The sequence below is a fragment of the Schistocerca serialis genome, chromosome 3 (assembly GCF_023864345.2).
Source record: "Schistocerca serialis cubense isolate TAMUIC-IGC-003099 chromosome 3, iqSchSeri2.2, whole genome shotgun sequence".
NCBI lineage: Eukaryota > Metazoa > Arthropoda > Insecta > Orthoptera > Acrididae > Schistocerca > Schistocerca serialis.
Genome location: NC_064640.1, coordinates 460,503,359 through 460,521,874, shown reverse-complemented (window position 1 = coordinate 460,521,874; position 18,516 = coordinate 460,503,359). Strand labels below are relative to the sequence as shown.

At 41.1% G+C, this 18,516-nt stretch overlaps 1 protein-coding gene across 1 annotated transcript in view; it reads right to left on the bottom strand.

Moving 5' to 3' along the window:
* LOC126470362 (U-scoloptoxin(01)-Er1a-like) overlaps nucleotides 1–17,688 on the bottom strand; it is a 98,235-nt gene extending 80,547 nt beyond the window's left edge. Inside the window, exon 1 of the mRNA XM_050098160.1 lies at nucleotides 17,553–17,688. Coding sequence (XP_049954117.1) covers nucleotides 17,553–17,586 — 34 coding nt within the window. The 5' untranslated portion in view covers nucleotides 17,587–17,688. The remainder of the gene's footprint in view (nucleotides 1–17,552) is intronic.
* Between the last annotated feature and the right edge of the window lie 828 nt (nucleotides 17,689–18,516).

The window sequence follows — 18,516 nt, the reverse complement described above, 5'->3', positions numbered from 1 at the left end:
TGAACACCATTGACAACCTTGCCTTCGGACTAGAATTTGATTGTGTCTTATACGTGATAATAATACACGTTCTCATATTCCCGTGACCGGTATCACTAACGGATGCCAGTGCAGTAGAGTTTGACTCGGAGGAAGCCCGTTCGTATCCCAATGACGGGAGAAAATGTCATCGTCAGGATTTCGCTATCAAGGAGATAGCGAATGATGAAGTCAGACTTTTTTTGTGGGACTTAACTGCTAAGGTCATCAGTCCCTAAGCTTACACACCGCTTAACCTAAATTGTTGCAAGGACAAACACACACACCCATGCCCGAGGGAGGACTCGAACCTCCGCCGGGACCAGCCGCACAGGCCATGACTGCAGCGCCCCAGACCGCTCGGCTAATCCCGCGCGGTGAAGTCAGACTGTGAGCCTATGTTTTCGCTCATATCACCACGTAATTCGTATCCTTTCATGAAATGAGGCAATATGACAATGTGAATATTAATCCATCTGTCAAGCGACAAATATAAATTCTGCAGCTCCTTTGGTGCTACTGAAGAGGAGTAGGGCATCTTTTGACACTCTTCTTGATCCACACCTTTCTTCAGTGTAACACACCCACGTCATTACACTCTATGCTTATTCACCACGGTCATTTTCACTAAACAGATACACTTAATACAAAGCATTCCTGCATGGAAAAGGATGAGTAGAAATTAGTGCTGATGAAGAAATTCTTTCCGATTCTGTGTCAGAACAGTCCCCTTTCATCTCGCAGACAGCAATGCGATTAAGACCTTTTCTGCACAAGATATTATGAAAACGAGGGGTTAACGCAAACTGCGATCGCAGTTGGAGAAGAAGTTTTGGTTTGTATGTAACAGATCTACATACAAATTACAAATATACACACGATGTATGCCATCTTCAGTTGCAGTCCACTTCACGGTGGTGGGCATGATCAGTCATCGAATTCAAAAAGTTATTTTTGGTAGCTCTTGGCAAAAACTTTCGAGGAGGAACATGTTCACAGAATATAAAGTGCGGAAAACAGAGTTGCTTAACACAGAATGCGTACTTCATTACTGCCTGCATCAAGCAATCTTCCAATTCACTCTGCTTTTCAACATTAAAAATACGTTCGGAACATGTTTTACACCTCTCATGTATGAAGTTATCACATTTATCTGCAGTCGAAGACTGCTGGACTACGTCTGCAAAAAACGGAGAACATAACTGATTGTGTAGAACACACATCAACTGAAACCGATGAGGTAGTGCGATCTTCAAGCCACTTCATAATCACCTTGAATTTTCGAAAAAATAACACATCAAATAGAAGTCACAATATCTCCCAGCAAATCAAAAGAAGAAGGCTCTTTCACGGTATATGGGAAGTAAACACTTTAAAAGAATTGAGACAGGATTTGTTTCGTGAGTACGCCACATTTTGAGACTACTTAAACCAGATTTAGTGGTTTCACCATATATTGCACTACTCAAGCTCCAAACTGACCTGTCGGTTCCTGATAAATTATAATTATCCTTAGAAACACGTATCTACTTGCTAAAGTAATGTGTTGGTGGATGAAGAGTAAATTGTCGCATGGGCGCTCCAGACTACAATCCTTAGGGACGTCTGTCCCTTGAAATGCACACTTCGCGATGAGCGAGATTCTTTAGGTGTACCACTTCAATCGGTTTTATAAATCTGCTCACTTTCCATCGTGTTCATAGGGTATAACTTTACTGTGAAACGCGTCACACCTTTCATTCAAGTCACTAACTTTTGCCCAAGTTCTAGTGGTTACACATTACATTACTGCTCTTTAGCCAAGATGGCACCGCTGTTTAAATCTTGCAACCCATCTATGGATACATCCAGTGCATCAAGTGAGTCGTAATTAACGTCCTTTCCAAAACCCAACCACAAATATCCCTGTCGTGAACATTTGCATCTAACAGGTTTCGCCAACCTGTATTGTTCAGCTATCAGGGGCAGTCGAATGAAAACGAGAGAAATGGAAAAAAGTAAGTAAACTGTTTTCTATTTTACAAGTAATCGTCATAACTGTTAAAACATTTATTCCTCTGTGAGAGAAGACGGTCAAAGACTTCATCGAAAAATGTTTGCTGCTGCCTACAAACCATGACTACGCAGGGGTGCACCTTTTCGAACCAAGCAAATCTTCCTTCAAGGTTCCTAAAATATGAAAAGCGCATAAGGAGAAATCGAAACTAAGTAGAAGGTGTGTGAGGGCTTCCCAGCGAATCTTCTCTCTCCAGCGTACTTGAAACAACATTAGCAAAATGTGGGTTAGGTCAGACAAGAAAAATTTCGCTAACATAATCACGACTGTTACGTTCGCAACGAGAGAAAGCTGGCGCGGAACAGAGCCTGCTAAGGACGTGCATTTCTTGCCACTATTGTAACTGTTGCCCGGGGAGTCACGAAATCAACATTTGGTGCGAGTGCAGATGATACTGTTGAGTAAGTACGTGCACCACGCTCGGCCTTTTAACTACTGGAAATACGACGCCACTTTCCGCATAGCCGCAAGCTTGACCCAGTTGTTTGCAGAGGCCCCCGCCAGAGCACGAAAAGTGTATCTAATTACAGATCCCGAAGAGGCTTTCTAGCTGCACGTGGGGCTGGCGCCGTACTGGCGCTCGAACAGACCGGCCTTTCTCCGCGAATCCTTGACCCGGAATGCGCTCGCGGGAGGTCGCTCGCAAGGTCGCCGCCTCCACGCCTCCCCCGCCGAATTCCGCTACTGCTGCTAGCTTCACGATCCCATTTTTCATACACCCAAATAAGACGGCACATTTACTCCAGGAAATGAGCGACACGTCTTCGGGTAGGAATCTGGAGAAAATTCTTCGAGGAGAAATGTAGATGATGCTCTGTTACGGGCATTTCAAGGTAGCATAAGGACCCACTAACCCTGAGATTATTAGAGACGTAATACCAACGATTAATGCATCCAGTCGCGACACTTTATCTCAGTTTGGTTATACGACGCGACAGCAGCGCTCCATGGGGCCAGTAAGCTACATTGTTGAATATGATATCCGATGAATGCGAATGATGTCATTTAATTTGAGTGTAACATGGGTTTCACAAAAAGGGGCGTATTTAGTGCAATAAATTGTAAAAGTAACAAAAAGAAAACTTCATGTTTATCATTCTTAACTCTTCTAAGAGTCCTCAGATGCATGAAACAGCGTATGACATTATTGTTTGGATGTGATTCTCTTGTAACCTACAGAAATTAATTGCAGAATAACGTTTCTTTTTAACAACAGAAAATAGGTAGTAATTAGCACAAGACAGAAGTTACTACAGAAAGACGTCTTACATCCACACAATGATGTGAAGTTTAGTTTTCTACACTTCGAACCAAATACGTTTATGAATGCGGAGGATAGGTACCTGATATGGAATGCAGCATCTACATAACTTAAGGTGTCAAATAAGCCACCAAAACTGTAGATGAAGTTAAAACTACCACCCGAGCGTGATAATAAAATGTCAAAAACAAACTATTTTAACACATATAAGAAACCAATTTCACAATGGTTGCTGCGTAAGAGCCAGAAACATCACAGCCACAAAACTCAGAATCTTCCACATAGTCTGCTTTTGAAGTGGAAGGATGTGATAAGTAAGAAAACCATAACAGATATTGCAAAATTTTTGCTTGTCAAGGAAAGTACCTATCACAATAATAGCAGGGAACAACAGAAATACAAACTTCCTATGCATGAATTACGTGTGGTCGGCAAACATATGGAAACACCGCGAGAAATGCATAATTGACCATAAATGAATATGTTAGTCAAGTGCGCAGTTTGCACTATTGTATTTGAGTACGACGGTACCTGTGCGATGCCATCAGTGCGTTACGAGTGTCAGTCGCTGTCAGAACAGTGTGCTGTGTAGTTGTGAGTGAATTGTGTCGAAAATAAGTGAATTCGAACGTGGGCAAATTGTTGGAGCTCGTATGCTGGGTGCTTCCGTAACCAAGAAAGCCGAAGTGTTTGGTTTTTCAATAGGCATCGTATCGAAGATTCATACCGCACACATGGAGAGCAGAAAAACGCTGTCTAATAAGTCACAACGCGGACGAAATTGTACGTTGAGTGATTGTAACAAGATGGTCACTAAAGACAAACACTGACAAAAACAAGAGGACGATAGTTGCAAAAGTCACTGCAGAACTGAATGTCGCACTCGCTAACCCAGTCAGCACCAAAACAACACGAAGGGAGCACCACAAGCAGGGAATACAGAGCGAGATGGAATTCCGAAACAACTTATCAGTGATGTAAATGCCCGATGAGTCCTTATGCACACTGTGTCAAACTGCTGGCCGAGTTTACCTCCCAAGTGTGAGTATGGCGGGTGCTGGGTGATCATCTGGGCAGCCATATCGAGGTATTCTATGGGCTCCATGGTTGTTTTGCAAGGTCGCACTATTGCCAAGCATTATGTGACCATTTTGGCTGATCAGGTCCATCCCACGGTACAAAATTTGTAACCAAATGGTGATGCTGTGTTCCAAGACAGCAGGACCTCTTTTCACACAGCTCGCACCTTCAAGGACTGTTTTTGTGAGTACGCCGGTGAGTTGTCGCATTTCCCCTGGCCATCGCAGTCACCCAGATTTCAATATTATTGAGGCTTTGGAGAGAAAGGTGCATGATAGCTATCAAAAAATGGTTCAAATGGCTCTAAGCACTATGGGACTTAACATCTGAGATCATCAGTCCCCTAGAGTTAGAACTACTTAAACCTCACTAACCTAAGGACATCACACACATCCATGCCCGACGCAGGATTCGAACCTGTGACCGTAGCAGCAGCGCATTTTCAGACTGAAGCGCCTAGAACCGCTCGGCCACAGCGGCCGGCTGATAGCTATCCACTTCCATCATCGTTACCTGGACTTGCCACTATTTTGCAGGAAGGCTTGTGTAATATTACCCAGAAAACCGTACAAAATCTGTATTTATCAATTACGAGACTCCTGGAAGGTTTTTTTTTCTGCATCTACATCTACATCCATACTCCGCAAGCCATCTGACGGTGTGTGGCGGAGGGTACCTTGAGTACCTCTATCGGTTCTCCCTTCTATTCCAGTCTCGTATTATTCGTGGAAAGAAGAATTGTCAGTATGCCTCTGTGTGGGATCTAATCTCTCTGATTTTAGCCTCATGGCCTCTTTGCGAGATATACGTAGGAGAGAGCAATATACTGCTTGACTCCTCGGTGAATGTATGTTCTCGAAACTTCAACAAAAGCCCGTACCGAGCTACTGAGCGTCTCTCCTGCAGAGTCTTCCACTGGAGTTTATTATCTATCATCTCCGTAACGCTCTTGCGATTAGTAAATGATCCTGTAACGAAGCGTGCTGCTCTCCGTTGGATCTTCTCTATCTCTTCTATCAACCCTATATGGTACGGATCCCACACTGCTGAGCAGTATTCAAGCAGTGCAGTTATTTTGAATGCCAACAGTTTTCCACACCGTATTAGGCATGGTTTGGGGTGTTTCCATATTTTTGCTCACCCCCTCTACTGTGCTCACATTCTATTGCTTTTAGCAGGGCAAGTTCCAATTACATGCAATTTTAGAAAGCATTTCTTCATGAAGACGTTGTAGCGTAGGTAATTTCATCCGAGCGTTTTGGCTCTGTTTGCACTTTTCTCTCTTCCTCTTTTACGAACATTTGGAACATATAAATATGATAACTGTTTCGTAAATATAGTAGAAAAGAAATTACGAGCAAACAATCGTACGTCGCGTATGACGTTAAGAGAGTACTGACTTTCTCGCGACTTGAGGCGCTGGTGTCTCTCCTGCTGCAAGTTAGGGATATTCGTATATTTTTGGCAGACGAGATACATTTTTTTTGTATTACCTTTTGATGATTCTTTGACCAGCTACGGTTACAACTTCCATGACATAAAGTGCAATTAAGTGCCTCACCAAAAGCCTTTACAAAAAGCAACTTGTCGACATCGAAGTAACTCGCAAAGGAGCACAGCCTCAGTTGGGGAGGGACGAGGATCGGAATAAGTCGGGGCCTTGATAAAGAAACCATCCCGACACTTTCCGTAGGTGACTTAGAAAAAGCACAGCTCTCTTCGTAAAAAGAATGATCGAGGATTTGAATGCACTAGAATTTTGAATTATGAGGGATTTTGAGATTTGTGTTCATATTGAATTAAATTATTATCTATTTTATTTAGAAAAACGTTTTTTTTTTCGCGCCGCAAACTCTTCGCTTATAAACAGCTTATTACTATGGGATCAGGTTTTTAATCGCAATAAATATCCATTGCAGTACATGTTTCATATATTAACTGCTCCTTTAGTGGCAGGTCTTACCTTAATTAGTGTGTCAGCGAGTTGCCATTGCGTGTCACGTTCGTGCCGTGTAGTGCTAATATGCTACTGTTCTCGCTGCATGACAGCTTTCGAACGAATGTACTACCGGATAATTTCCAGGCAGTTAAGTACAGAACGAGATTTCGTGCGACACATTCCTACCAGTTACCTTTCGCAATGTTCTGCCTCATTAAGCTCGCTCGCTGAAATCCGTTCAGCCGGCTGCTCTATTTTTACATAATTTGTGAAGCTCGAAGCAGCACAGTTTTTGCGTCATCGTCTGATATGTGAGTTTCGAACAGCTTTTTAGACATGATAATCGTCTGAACCAATTACTGAACAAGTTTAATGCGTTTACGTCCTCTGTGGCTATTACTATGTGTGTATGGCAAATACTGACAGTCTGACTATGCTCATTAATAATCTTTGCAGGCTCATGCATGCTTTAAGTTTGTGTTGACAAAAATATGTTGTCTTATGAAAGCGGAAACGCCATCTGTGAAACTGACGCTCGATGGAGATTTTTCATTTAAGCGAACCAGAAGACTTATTAATCCAAGTTGAATGCTGTTAGTCAAGAAGAAACGGATACTGTTTTTTTCTTCAGTACTAACAGGAATTCAGAAGCTTAGAATGCAACGTTCGTCGATGTTATTAATGACGCGTCTTTGGACAGATAAGGGAGCCGCTGTAGCATTACCATAGTAGCATCCATACATTATTATCTGGAGTGATATAGGTAAACCACGGGAAACAAATCAAGATGGAATGACGAGGATTTGAAAACTACCTTTACGAAAGACGAATCTAGAGCTTTATCCAGTGCCACACGTTGCAGAGTGCTCTTCTTTACTGTTCGTATTGAACTGTTACTAAGACACTATATGTATACATCGAACGCATTCGAGGAAATAATGCTTAATGATGCTTCCTTCTCCGTCGTCATTGTAGCAGCTGACTTGCGTTGCCTTAGTAAACAAGGTTTCATGGGAGAGAGTCTGAAATTTGTAACATTTTATGTGTTTGTGAAGTACAAGAACATGAAAAAATTCATGATGTACTGTAATAATACTGTGTGACTGTCGACTGAAAAATAGGCATGATGAAATCCAGTCTGTAAGTTAGTCGAAATTCTTTGATTACAGCAAGGTGTGACAGTCTTGAATAGCAATGATTGCCAAGTACGGTGATTGGAAACATTAAAGGCTCTTGAGAAATGAAGCGTGAAGAAACACGGTCGGCTACAAGTAAGGTGTGCTGTTGTGTCGTAACGCTGTACGTTGCGATATAGAAGGAGCTTAAGACAGCAACTCTTGGACATAACTTCACATTTACGTAACTTGAAAGTTCTGGGGCTGCGACTTGATAGAACCTTCTCGGAACAATGAAGAGAACTGACAAGAGTCAATCAAAAAAGGAAATAAAAATAAAAACTATGTTACACGAACTTCGTCGGCTCACTTTCATACCAATCACACAAGTTAGCACAAGAAAAACGTATCTCCACTGCTCACGAACAGCAGTAAGTTAAAACCTTTCACGTGGCGCCAAAACGCAAACACATCAGGGGCCACATCCGGTTTGAGAAACCTGTATACTCCATAGTTGTTCGTGTGAAGCAAATTGATCTCATATCTCAACCATTTAAAACTCTCAGTGGTTTAGGTAGGCCATTTGATAGCCAGCCTTTTAAGAGATGACGGGAGGGAAGCTGTCCTAACAAGTTGTCACCTAAGCAGAAACTGAAAGCATACTCAAATCTGTGTGTGGAAACTTCTACCAATAATTGAAGTAATAAGTTGGTCACAAATAAAACTCGTACAGTTTGTCAAGTAATACCACAACCGCACAGTGTTCTAAATTACAACAAATTTGTTGTAGCGTGCAAATATATTATGGATATGAGCACTGCAGCGCTCTTATAAAAGTGGAAGATGCCACTGACTTGATTAATATAACGCGATGGGTAAAAGGAGAGCAAGGAAAGACCAGTGCGTGTATCTGAGCATTTGATTCGCTAATGTAAACTCATTATATTAATGTAAACCTTTTATGCCTCAAATTCTTTGCTTCAACACGCAGTACTGAAGTGCTCCAACGCAGACCCAGCCATTAGACGCGAGAGTTCCCACTAACTCAAGCAAGTGTGTATATAAGAAGGCGGTTCTTGCAAATGATCCCATTACAAAATATGAGGGGGCGAGCAAGAAGTTTCCGTTCTGAGGCTGTGAACTCCAGAATTGGTATGCCAATCACGAAAAATGGCCGTGAGCATCAAGGCAATCATTCCACAGACCCACCAAGTTAAAGACACCCGTTTGGTAAAATATTGTGTCCTGCTCCGCGAAGAAGTCCTCGTCCGACGGGAATCGTCGACCTTTCAGGGCGTTTTTTAAGGGGACGAAGGCGTGATAATCGCATGTGGAGAGATCAGAACTGTAAAGTGGATCCTCGAGTGTCTTCCACTTCGGCTTGCATGACTTCTGTATTACGAAGTTTGCGATAGGTGAACGTGCGTTATCATGATTCAGGAGTACTACTCCACAACGGTGGTTTTCGACGGACATGGTAAATCATACACACTCTCCATTCTACGATGGATGTCTACCGGTTTGGACGCATTTGGTAATAACGTCACCATAGTTCACGTTTCCACGTTTACCGCACTCTCGTTGGAAAGACGCGAATGCCACACTAGCCCACACAAATCGGAGTCGCGCTATGTTACATATACGCTGAAGTAACGCCCTCAAATGCAAACTATTTGATTGCCCCTGATATCTACAAGAACTGTGTCCTATGCGCCATCCAGTGCATCATTTCTTTCAAAAGCCGGACGAAAAAATAACACCCCTAACATGAAGAGGAAGATATACATCTAATGTTTCATTGTATCTGCGACATCTCACACATCGAAGCAGTGCTCAACATTGAAGACATGATAAGTGAGCCTTCCAGTTTCACTATTCTCCCATTCTACATGGTCCTTTCATCTTCACTCTGCAGAAAGGAGAAGAAAACACGTCCTCTTTAACTGGTTTCCACCCTACAATAGAATATAAGAACTTCAGTATTCAGGGGAAGGCTCGTTGCTCATCTGTACAAGCCTCCAAAACAACCGTGTCAGAAGACCTATCTCTCTTGAAAACAACCTTCACAGTCGATCTCTGACGTCGACTTTCCATTCTAATCTCCACCTCTCGCTGATTGATTATAATGGAAATGAGCCAGGACCCCGATGACCACTGCGCTATACAGCTGTCTCTCCCTGAAAGAGTAACACCCGACACTGGATCACCAAATGGATGCTCAGTAAGGTAAATTAGACACTGTGTAACAAACTGGGCGTATTCTAACAATAAGACAGTGTCCTACAAAACTGCCGAGGCGTTCATGCCAAAATCTTCAGCACATTTGAACAGAAAGCTTGTTCCATGTTAGAAGGAGCAGTGTCGCTCTTCAATAAGACAATCTGATGCAGCACGAATGTTCAAGACAAATCCTTCTGCAGAGAACTTCGCGGAAGTTCGAATAGCGAGCCACGCGATGTGGGCGTGTGATTTGAGGCGTCATGTCGTGGATTGTGCGGCCCCTCCCGCCGGAGATTTGATTCCTCCTTCGGGCATGGGTGTGTGTGTTGTTTTTAGCATAGGTTAGTTTAAGTAGTGTGTAAGTATAGGGACCGATGACCTAAGCAGTTTGGTCCCTTATGAATTCACACACATTTGAACATTCGAATAGCGAAAGACAAAGCCTGGGGAGTTGATTAAAGAGAAAGAAAATAGAAAGGCAGGAATTTCTGGTTGCCATTAACAGCTGCACCTCATCCACTAAAATACTGGAGTCAGTAAGGAGGATTTTAGGAAAAGCTAGCACAGTTAAAATGATGGCTATAGTGGGGAATGGGGTGCTCACAAGGACACAACACGAAGTACCCCCAGGCAATGACAATATTTTCACAACTTAACATCTTCTCAGAACCAGAGATTAGATTTTCGCATCCACTTGCAAACTATGGAGAAGTTGAAACCAAAATTTAGTTCGAGAAACGATGGGGTCTACAAATGATCCTGCCTTATATGGAAGCTTCATGCTATATTGACTGCCTCGCTTCACATCACCTCAGAACATGACGTCGTACGCTATGACATACTGGAAATTCTACGTGCTCCATCCATGGAAAGTCTCCTTCACATTTTTAACAAAATTTGGTCTTTTGGAACGATGAATGATCGATCCGCACCCAAGTAGTTATGGTAGCAAGGCCCTCACATGCTGCTCCAGGAAGACCCTAGAACGAACGGTCAAAAATCGTCTTATTTGGATCCTTGAAAGAAGAACGCTTACGAGTCTCTTCCAGTATGGATTCAGGAAAGACCGATCTGTCCTAGGCAATTCCCCACAACTAGAGGCTTCTGCACATGACTCATTCCTGCATAAACATAATCTTCAAGGGGTTTATTTTGATATTCTTCGACATACGACATTACTTGAAAGCATCACCTCATGACTGTTGCTTCCGTGGTCACGTCTCTAACATACTGCAATCATTGATTGCGGAAAATAATTCCTATACAGTCATTAATAAGCGGACACATATCAGAAGGTTTCAACATGTAACAGCTTAGCTAGTTTTTCAGTTTTTTTGTATTAAGAGTGAACTAGCCACAGGTTTTTGTCTTATGACAATTTCTAATGTTGTAACGCATTCAAAATAAAGTCTTCTTTACTCTAAACTGTGCATGGGCGCCAATAACCTCGACAATGAGAGCTCTAAACTCAAACATCGAAGTAACGAAGGAACAGTTTTAGACATAGCTAACTGCCTAAGGAGATATACAATAATCTATTTCTAAGAACGGCTTTCAGGAAGACTTTTCTGGATTCATTTTCCGTGCTGCACCACTTAAATAGAGCATCGCCTTTTTGAAGATTTGCATCTCTGTATCGTCATATTTTCTAATTTCTTATAACATTCATTCCCACTGCTGAAGTCTTCGTATATAAATGCAATGTCTTGAGAAAATCGTGTTAATTCCAGCGTGCGACTGAAATAATTTTGATACAAAGACATTATTATCCTTATATGACCATTCAGCTTTCCATCTACATTGTAGTGAGTAGTAAGTTTTATAAGTTTAATTTTAATGCAGGATCGCATTTATTCCATGAAGTTTCAGGGTTGTAGCCGGATAACGTCGATTCCCTTCCCCGATATTACGGCTGAGAACCATTTAGCCATCTTTAGGTGAATTTTTTGCAGTGGAGGTTGCTAGTTCTATCCGCTACTTTTGTACCAAAAAACGGCGCGAAGACGCATGCGTAAAGGCAGTTGCTACGTGAGCGACCTCTGTCGAGTTCGCGCTCTCTTCGAATACTGCTCTATCTACGGCGCGCAGGCACATGCGTAATGTGATACTACATGCACTCTCTCTGTCGGAATGCGCACTCGCAGAGTGAAAATGAAAATGTCAAAATTGATGAAATTAAATGGCGCTAGACGTTCATTGGTCAAAAATGATTTCTTTCGTAAATCCGATGACTTTATTAATAGACAGAAGGCACTTTGACTCAACTAGTCGGACTTACTCGTAAGCTTCGACGTTGTCTCACTCTTCACATGGATACCCCTTATGGATTCATTGTCATTCATCAGCAGTAAGTTCACGTTCTTTGAGCATCTGAATTCTATCCACGGGAATGGGAAATTTACGATGAAAGTGGAGAATGGCGGCTGTCTGCAATTTATGGACGTCTTGGTCAGACGGAAAGTGGATGGATCATAGGGGCATCCCCGTAAGCCCACACATACAGACCTGTATTTTCAGGCGTCTAGCTGCCAACACTCGTCACAATCTAAGGGCGTCCTTCAGACGTTGGTGCACAAGGCACATGTTGTGTCTGATGGAGACAGCCTTGAAAATGAGCTGGAACACATACAATCAGTGTTCAAAGATAATGGATATTCGCCGCATCAGATCAGCACAGTTTTAAGGAAGAAGAAGCGAGAACACCCTAAAGAGCAAGACGAGAAGGAGTGAATTAAGTCCAGGGCGTTCTTCACGTACGTCGTCAATGTTCCGTCGAAATTAGGCAGAATCTTAAGAAACCATCATGTCTAAATAATCTTTTGTCCACCCACAAAGACTTGTACTCCTCTCGGTTCGGCAGGTTGGAATCTACGGAATAATTTGTCAGCATGGCAAAGCCTACATTGGTCAGACGACGTGCGCAATTCGTGAAAGATGCGTTGGACATGATCGCCACACTCGCCTTTCGCAGCCCAGTAAGTCAGACATGGCCGAGCATTATATTTCCACAGGACGTTCCATGGATTACTCTGCCACGAGCATCTTGGCCTCGACGAGATCTTTCTGGGATTCAATTATTAAGAAACCTGTGGAAATACATTTAGCGCAAGATGGAGCAGTATTCGAAGAGAGCGCGTATCTCAACAGAGATAGTTCATGGACAGGCTGCCATTTCGCATGAGTTTTCGCGCCTATTTTTGGTACAAAGTTAGCGACATCAACTAGCTACCTCCACTGCAAAACACTCACTATAAGATGGTTGAATGGTTGTCAGCTGAAATATCGTGGCAGGAAGTCGACGTTATCCGACTGCGATCGAGAAACTTTATGGAATACTCTTTACACGCGAAAAATGTCAAGAATAGCAGGATCTCATTTACCAGCTCGATTGTATTCCCACTCTAGAGCTGAACAGCAGTATTATAAAGTTATTACCAAAATGGCAACTGTTTTCTTTTTTGACTCTCCGTCTGAACATTTTGATCAACGATTTGTGGTTTTACTGAATCACCTCTGACTTCCTTTGCTCGTCCTTCTTCGAATGAGTTAGATCTTTCCTCTAGTGACCTAAGTTCTCATTCTCTTTTTTTTTATCTGGTGGTAACATGCCAGCGACTTCGAGGTTGGAAGACCCACGGAAAATTAGTTCGAGTCTTATACTGTTGAGCTCATCCAAAACCAGGAAAGAGATCAGAGCAGTTTCTATCAATGATGCGTAGAACACTGCTTAAAATGAATCTCGCTCTAAGGCTCTATGAAGTGAGTAGACGAATCAGAATGTGAAGGCCATGGCTCTGGACAGAGTGGCTAGAGCCAGTAGCACGTATCGGACAGACTAACACTGAAGATAGTTTCTAGAAGTTCATCCTGTCAATAACATTTTTCTTGGATTCATCATGTGGGGTAGTGATGTTGAAACCACAGTTCGGCCGTTGTGATTAAAATTTTTGACTGCTTTTGTAAACCACTGTTCGTGTAATGTGACCGTTTTCATAAAAAGAGGCCATGGTATTTTCTTCTATCCTCTATAATGAAACTGAGTTCGATGTTTTAGAACAAAAATCTTCTGTTTCTGGGATTTTAAAAGTTCTATAATACCACATTCATGCCTAGCGATATCGGAATTTAACAACACAGCCCAGTTTAACGTAAAATTATATTTCTTTCCCTCTCATAAGTGGAAACTGGTTAGTTAGATAGGCGTGAACGATTCAGTCTTGCTTTGAAATTTGATAAGTTTCTAGACGAAATAAAATTACGTAAATTAATTAGAGATATGTGTTAAGCAAAAATTATTCTCGTAAATGGTTCGTTTAGCAGCTCCTGTATGTATAATACAGTCACTCATTAAGGAAGGAAGATTAGTGTTTAAGGTCCCGTCGACATCTATGTCGTTACAGACGCAGCACAAGCTCGGATTGTTTCAAGGATGGAAAAGAAAATTAGCAGAGCCCTTTGAACGGAACCATCCCGATAGTGGCCTGAAGCGATTTAAGGAAATCGCGATAAAACTAAATTTGGATGGCCGTAGGCGGATTTGAATCATTGTCCTCCAAAATGCGAGTCCAATGTGCTAATTATTAATGAACAGGTAGACTTCAGCTGCATTAACATGTTCCGATTCAATCGCAACTCGATGTAGGATGATCAAGAAGAATGGTATCTAGCGTAGGAAAAGTGACATAGAGAAACTGATTAAACAGCACAGCATATACAAGTGAGGTGATCATAGTAATTATCATCCTTGAAAATGGTGCAAACTGAATAAAACCTTTCAGTTCTAAGAAATAAACATGATGTTAGACGCATCAAACGTGACCTAGAACATAAGAATGATTAACTTAGATTCCGAAGCGTTGTGTACCCTGTTATTAACAAAACTAAACTGCATGAAAATTCACTACGAAACATTTATGCATTTAATTTGTTTTGTTGACTGTAAGTCATATGACTTTCTATAATATTGAGATGAGATGTGATGGTCCATATTGAAAAATATTCCATCATGTCAAGCTTCAACAATAAATTTAAACTCAGATATGGGAGTGGAGCGTTAATGTTGCTGATATAGTAAGGGTACATTATCTATTAACATCACAATCTACAGTACGTGCCACCGAACATAAATAAAAAGATAATGTTGATGAAGTCTTCGCCGATTAATTAAAAGCTGCAGAATTACTATATAGCCACCACGTTTCCATCAACATGCCCAGAATGAGCACAGCACTGCAGTCGGTGAAATAAATATCCGTATGCTAATAACGCATATACTGAAATCAACGGTAAGCAATAGCTAAAAGAAAGCTGTTGATTTTAACTTCAATCATTGCCAGAAAGAATTTCTTCTTTGATATGATATTTACGATGCTACAGAAGAGTGATAATGCTCTGAAACGCAAGAAACTTTATAAAAATTAGATACATCGGAAAGTATGCGAAAAAACAGCTTGGATGGTTTTAAAGACCACAGAAGCTTTTTCCAGAGGTGTTCTGTGTTATAAATACCGTTGTAAACCTGTGAATAAAATTGCTGGTGGTACAAGTGTAACAAATTCAATTGGCCCGAACCGATACGATCTGTCAAAATTGATTATAGGCTATCTCCGACAAACTTTTTCGAAAAGTGGACAGTCTTCATTCTTCAATGTATTTGAAGTATGTTATTTACACATTAACATTTTAGTTCTCTTCTTTTATAAATACAGTACATTTACAAACATTAATTATATGAGATGAATTTTAGTCAGTTCTTTGTACGTTGTTCCAAGGAAGACGCTCCAGCCTGTCAAGTTTGGACTTTTTCTGTTGCCAGAAAGCTCTGTAGACGATTTTTTCGGTCACTGATTCAACAACATAATGACTAATTGCTTCTTACATCTTAATAAAGTCTCGTCTGTCAGATGTGAAATCGAACGAGAGGTGCATATAGCCCACTGCGATGACAGTTTTTCAAAATTCATTTTCCACATGATATCAGATTTGTGATTTATATCATTATTTGCCTTATTTTATTTTCAGAGTTTAACATCTTCCTGATGGCAAGGTCATTACGATTGGGGGAAAACGGAGAAGAAAGCAGTAGTGGTTTGATTAAGGAAACGTCTCACCCTTCCTGTTCTTGTGATTTAGGAACTTCGCATAAAACCTAAATCAGAATGGCCAGATGAGGCTCGAACGCCATGGACATGAGTCGCCTGGACATGAGTCGAACGTCTCAAGCACTGAATTCTTATCTTTTATTTGCAGATAATATGCTGTTGTTGGTTTCTATTGGCTTTCTTAAGTCTCTTCGTTTCTGAGTAAAACAATAACTAATTTTGTTTTAAAGTTCTTCAAAGATTATATAAGCGTTCACAAGAGCGCAGCTAAAAATTAAGTTGCGCAGGCTTTTCAGAGACACACTTGTATGTTTATTAGTATTAAGAAAGGGACACAATTAGGTAGAGGCAAATTGTTACCATACTTCAGTTTGAAAATCGCCTTTGGCCTGTGAAATACACTTCTCATTATGAACATCTTTCTTTAGCATTTCACCGCGCCTGTTGTTAATATTTCTGGTACATCTCATCTTGAAGAGTTATCGCTAGAGTCTACCGCTGAAGATTGTTGGACATCTTTCTAATGCTCTTTTGTAGATTAAATACGCCTCTCATGAATCAAAAAGTTCATCTTTCAATCTTTCCATCATTTAAGTGCAATGAAGTAATAAAATTATAATATATTTTCTAGAAGCAAGTTACAAGTAATTAGCAGTTTAGGAATGACTCATATCGTTAAACCGGCCATTATTAGTCTTGGTTCAGTCAGTTTCACAAAACTATGAATCTCTGAACTTAAATGCATTGGCGACTACTATGCCTTCAAGGCAATGCAGAGACGTCATGAAGGACCACATTTTTATGACAGTAAAACGTTACACAGAAACCAATGAAAATGGTTGTTTCATCTGTACTGTTCTTAGATTTTCTTGGCACCAAACAACAGTCAAATGATTTCATATAGTGTCTTAATTTATAGCTATCAGAATTAAATTAATAGGTAAAAGCCTATAAAGCTGGTAACGTGGTAAGAGAGTTTAACTTCGATCCAAAACTTACATATCATATAAAAATTTTGCAGTTATCTAAACCAAACTAAGCTCCTGCTGAAACGGATGTCCGAAACCTTGCCATGCATACAGCCGTTATATGCAAAGTTAGAATAGTGTTTACACTGTACAATAACATATTCCTAAACTGCTGTAGACGAGTAGAAAACTACCGAGTGTTATCTCTTACTTAACGAAAATTCTGTCACGTGTGAACTATGTACCCCATTTACACGGTGTAAAGGGTTCCAAAGAGTAACAACTTCCTTGAGAAGAAGTCTCGGCCGCAATACGATATACAGAGTATTCTCACTACAGATTAAGCCATTAACTCGAAGCACGCTTCAAAGGATTGCTGCAGAGAACTGTATAGATATTCCAATTCATAATTACTTTTTCCAAGTTAATTCTTACAAAAAAAAAAAAAACAGTAAAAGTAGCAGCCAGACACTGTTAATAATTTAGTTTGTTAAAGGTGTATGATTGCTGTTTACTACTGATTTTAGTAAATAGCGTTATTCGCAATGTGTAACTGCCGTGTTTACGTTTTTGTGAGAATTAACCTGTATTCGTGTGCATCCAAAGCCTCACCATGTCTGTTTTCGACAAAATAGCATTACATTCTCCTCTTTTTGTAGTCTCGTTCCTTGCGTATTTCTTGAGGAAATTCAAAATTACGATAGAAAGAAGTTAGTTATTTCGTTAATCGAGAGCATGAGCCAGCAGAAGACAAGGCGCGGTGCTGGAACGCCGACAACGCGCCGGGTACTCACCTAGGAGAAGAGCGAGGAGCAAGACGGAGTTCATGTTGGTGTCAGGCGCGCACTGCAACGTTAGCCAGTGTCCAGTCCCAGAAGCTGACTACGGACCAGGCCGAAGAGGTGGAGGGAGCTAGTATTTCGAGCGGTTCCCGCATATTTGGGGCAAGCTGAGCCTCGGAGAGAGAGACGGCGGCCGAGAGAGAGCGCCACCACCCCACCCCGCCCCCACGCTTTCTGCCGATGGGAACCTTCGTGCATTTTCATTCGCTACGCTTACAAAAATAGCAGTATAGAGAAAACTTGCCGTTTCTTGACCTTCAAGGACGCGTTCCCGCTCCCCCACATTAAAGCCAGCATTTTTAAATGAAATGTAGGTAAGTGGAGCGTACTCGACAAACAAGTCTAGAGTGAAAAAATTACTTACCTGTTCCAGTCTTCACTGAAATACGGTGTTCGCTATCCGAGGAGTGTAATAGTTGCTTAATATGTTAATCGACATGGAAAATATGTTTCATTGTTTGATGAATGCGTCATAGTTATTTCTTGATCTACATAGTGTAGTTTCAACTCTTCTGCTATGGTTGCCGTATGTACAATGATAAATTATTGTGTATCTGAGGCAACACAGGAATAATTCTCAATACTAATGTAAATTAATGGGAGTGACTCGTATATATTTCCAAATAACGCTTAACGTCATATAGAGTAAATTAGAATAAAATTTCATTATTTTATGCAGAGAATTTGTTGAGCTACACTATTTTAGTCCAGATAGTTACGACGTCGTGTCCTCGAACAGCATAACATGCTAATTATTTTGCGTGAATTATTTTTAAATGTCACGATAGTGTGGCCATAATGTCCCCTGTATAAAGTTTAAAGTTTTTGCTACATTTTCATCACAGCTTTCGAAGAGCACTTCAACAATTAGAGAAGCATAAAGGTAAATATCTGTACGTTACGAATGCACCGTGAT